At 35.0% G+C, this 4,592-nt stretch overlaps 1 protein-coding gene across 1 annotated transcript; it reads right to left on the bottom strand.

Moving 5' to 3' along the window:
- Positions 1-1,093: 1,093 nt before the first annotated feature.
- On the bottom strand, positions 1,094-2,977 carry LOC141392191 (kell blood group glycoprotein homolog). The gene has a single exon (XM_073965146.1). It carries the CDS (start codon positions 2,975-2,977, stop codon positions 1,094-1,096), a length of 1,884 nt encoding a protein of 627 aa, XP_073821247.1.
- Between the last annotated feature and the right edge of the window lie 1,615 nt (positions 2,978-4,592).

Raw genomic sequence — 4,592 nt, forward strand, 5'->3', positions numbered from 1 at the left:
AAAATTCTTTAAAAAATCCACGTTTATTGGTCAGATTGTCGACGAAAAAATTCTTTAAAAAATCCACGTTCATTGGTCAGATTGTCGACGAAAAAAATTCTTTAAAAAATCCACGTTTATTGGTCAGATTGTCGACGAAAAAAATTCTGTAAAAAATCCACGTTTATTGGTCAGATTGTCGACGAAAAAAAATTCTTTAAAAAATCCACGTTTATTGGTCAGATTGTCGACGAAAAAAATTCTGTAAAAAATCCACGTTTATTGGTCAGATTGTCGACGAAAAAAATTATTTAAAAAATCCACGTTTATTGGTCAGATAGTCGACGAAAAAAATTCTTTAAAAAATCCACGTTTATTGGTCAGATTGTCGACGAAAAAAATTCTTTAAAAAATCCACGTTTATTGGTCAGATTGTCGACAAAAAAAATTCTTTAAAAAATCCAAGTTTATTGGTCAGGTTGTCGACGAAAAAAATTGTTTAAAAATCCACGTTTATTGGACAGATTGTCGACGAAAAAATTTCTTTAAAAAATCCACGTTTTTTGGTCAAATGGTCGATGAAAAATTAATCTTTCAAAAATCCACGTTTTTTGGTCAAATGGTCGATGAAAAAATAATCTTTCAAAAATCCACGTTTATTGGTTAGATGATGGATGAACAAATAGTCTTTAAAAATCCACGTTTATTGGACAGATGATGGATGTTAAAATATTCTTTCAAAATCCGTTTTTATTGTTGTGAAGATGAATCAAAAAATATTGTTTAAAAACTCCACGTTTATGGTTGTGATGCTTAATGAAAAAATATTGTATAAAAAATCCACGTTGTTTGTTGTGATGATGAATGAAAAAATATTCTTTAAAAATCCACGTTTATTGTTGTGTTGATGAATAAAAAATATTCTTTATTAAAATTAAATTCATTTTAACAAATAAATCCCCAACAGAAAAATTCTATGAACTCTGTCAATTTTTTTAATCAAATCATACATCAATGTGGAAATAATATTTCCATTCTACTTTCAGACCAATCCAAATAAATAAATTCGCAACATTTTGTTTTAAATTATTCATTTAATAACAGAAAACTCAAGTTATTCATCAACAAAAACAAACAATTTTCTTTGGCACTGAAACGCTTCAACGAATCCCGGGAACAACGGCATAATCTTTTCCAAATAAAATTGATTTTTACTTCTTAAATCGGGATCAACTAAATCGTTAGCACAAAATATTTGCGCCATATTAAGAAAGAATAATTTTTGCCATGGTATCTGAGTAAAATCAGGTTGCAAAAAATCCGCTGGCTGGTGATTTAAATAGGCGTAATAGGAAACAGCTGTGGCCCCAGCAACTCGGGCATTATCCAAATCGATGTGATTGAAGTGGCCTTTAACGGTTGGTGGTGTAGGCATCATATAGGGTATTCCTGCAGCTGTGGTATGGAAAATATTCTCGGCCAATAAAATGCCTAATGTAGAATACTTGAAAATCGGATGTAAATCAACGTGATAAATTGGAGGTTGTAGGGTACCAAATGGTAATATCAACATGTTACGCTTCGAATCGTGAAATGGTGTAGAGGATTGAACAATTGGAGTATCATGTGAATACATGACGTGGGTCCGATATTGTGAGCTTTTCCATGATACGGCCACTCTATGTCGCAGCAAGTGGACACGATTGAAGTAGTAATTATCGGGTTGTAGCTGAGGTATATCGGCAAATAGTGGTCGAACATATGGGTGGCGTACAGTTTGTGGTTGATTGCCCACATTTATTGAGGTCTTGTTAATGTGTGCGAGTAAGTCCTCAATATTGAAGTATTCCGTTTTATCTTCCACCAGCTTCATAAGACTCTTGCGTATTTGATGAAATATCATTTTCATATCGGAATATTTATTCTTTAAATTTGGCTTGTAGATTTGTACATAGTATAAGAACGTTAAAGGTAATTCAAAGTCGTGACGCACCACCTTTATGCAATCCAATTTCACGTTTGCACCTGTTCCCTGGTCCTCCTCCAAATGTTCCAACAAATGCAACATAATAAGATTACATAGGTCCTCCTTTTGTTGATCACTCCTCAACTTGGTTTGTATAAATTTGAAATAATGTATATTGGATATTTTGAATGTAACATTCCGTAAGTAATTTTGTATACCACTACTTTGAATATACTTGTATAAATTTGGATGGTAAGCTTGAAAATAATGCATTGTGGACCTGAATGTGGGAGACTTCTTTTGTGAGGAATACACCTGGTAGGTTCTATGGAATGTGGTTTGAACTGAGCTTAGCAGCCATGCAGTATTATGGGCCTCATCTACAGATAAACCCAATAATTTGAGTTTATCTTTCATATTAGCCATGGCTAAGCTGTTTGCCTTGGGTTGGGTCAACATAACCACCGTTTCATTTTGTGTTTTATATATTTCTGGTTTTATAATGGCATGCATGAAACCATACCTCCATAAACGGCCCAGCAATTCGTACACATCAAATTCTTCAGCTGGCCACTGTTTTCCAGCATTTTCTTGACGCAACTTCCACAATAAAGGCCATTCTAAATATCTTCCCGGTTTAATAATGTCCAGATAGCCACTATAGGAATGTCTGCGATCACCTGCCTTAATACACGACTGATAATAAACCAAGGTTTTGTTGAAAAAATCCTCTTGTAAAAATGCATCATCTATAGTTTCTAGAATTCGTATTAATTCCATATTATATTTGTAATCCAACATTTCTTTGATACTTGCATAATTGTCACTTTTGTGCTGCGAAGACCATTTGCCACATGCATATCCGTAAAAATTTTCACATGGATTCCATATATTATTCATTGAGGATTTTATGTGTTCCAACTGTAGGCAATTTGCATTCGAAGAATTGACTGGACATTCTTCACCAGCTTGAACTGGGTCTAGCAATAAAATATCCAGGAAAAACACCACAAATTTGAGTTTGGTTAACATTACGAGGCATCAAAGATTTCCGAAGTCAGTCTTTATTTTTATATATTTTTTTTTAATTTAAGAAACGAGTTGAACGATTCACACCCTGTCATCAAACTAAATACGACAATATTTAAATATTATATTTAAAGAAATTATCGCCACAATTTGTTGCAGATAAGAAATGTGGCGGGGTTTTTGGGATATCCTCATCTTTTTGCTTCGATTGTCTTCTACGTCAGTAAATTTGTTATCGCTCACAGCCTGTGTAGATGCTAACACGTTGTGAACAACAACAAATTTACGCTCATTGAGAACACAAGAGAGACCCAAAAATGTTCTCTGCCTCACTCTGTTCTACGTGAATGCTGTTATCATAAATCACTGTTATATGTAACCAACAACAACATTAAGGAGAGAAGCGTGTGTGTTATTGTGCCTTGTTATAGTTGAACTTCTCGAGAGAAACTACGTGACTACTCCAGAATTATATATGGCACACCCATAAAAGACATGTAGGACAGAACTCTTCTACATATAGACTTATTGGTTCGCTACAGAAAGACCCAGTGGTCTTCTATAGAAAGACATACAGGTCGTCTCTAAGGAGTCCTACTGATTTCCTCTAGGAAGACCTAGTGATTTTCTATAGGAAGGACTACAATATATTAAGGGGTGACCCCCACTTGTAAATTTGAGATAAACGAAGAATATGTTATTGGCCAATTTTGAAAGTATAAGTAGCATAAAATATGTGGTAAAATTTTCAAGAAGATCGGAACAAAATTGTCTCAGATACGAGGAGTGTTGGAAGGGAACAATTCATTGTGATTTGTATGTAGCATAGAAATTTAAAACGTCTTTATCTCGATATAACATTTTGGAAACGGTGCCAACTTTAGCTCAAAAAGAAGTAAAAAGTCATTAACTTCGGCCGGGCCGAACTTTTTATACCCTCCACCATAAAATAGTCTTAATTAAAATGGAATAATTAGGATCCTTTCACAATTTTAGGTGGAACAACTTTTCGGCAATGGATAGACTCCTACTGCCTCCCACTATTGCTTAAATTACACTGTGAACACAAATGTTGGGGCAGAGATAATTCCCTTTGATAATTCCCGTGAGTCGAACTTCCGCGTTATGGCGTGATGAAGTTTTTGCAAGAGACCCTGTAAGCCATCATGAATTCGCATTATATCTTTGTTTGTTGTTTTTGTAGAGCACTTCAACAACAGTGAACAAAGATATAACGCTAATTCCTGATGGCCCACAGGGTCTCTAACGAAAAGTTTATCACGCCATAACGCGGAAGTTCGACTCACGGCGGATCTGTCCTTCGGGGTTCATAATATACTCACCAAGGCCTTTCTTCCCCAAAAGGAATTTTCCGTGCCCCAGACTTTCACCTCCATTTTGTTGCACAGTGTTACCTAATCTAATCTAAAACAAGTAAACAGTCGTTAAGTTCGGCCGGGCCGAACTTTTTATACCCTCCACCATAGAATAGTCTTAATTAAAATGGAATAATTAGGGTCCTTTCACAATTTTAGGCGAAACAGCTTTTCGACAATGAATAGACTCCTACTGCCTCCCAATATTGCTTAAATTACACTGTGAACACAAATGTTGGGGC

This window comes from Musca autumnalis, unplaced genomic scaffold (assembly GCF_047663935.1).
Source record: "Musca autumnalis isolate F117 unplaced genomic scaffold, ASM4766393v1 scaffold_2, whole genome shotgun sequence".
Taxonomy (NCBI): Eukaryota; Metazoa; Arthropoda; class Insecta; order Diptera; family Muscidae; genus Musca; species Musca autumnalis.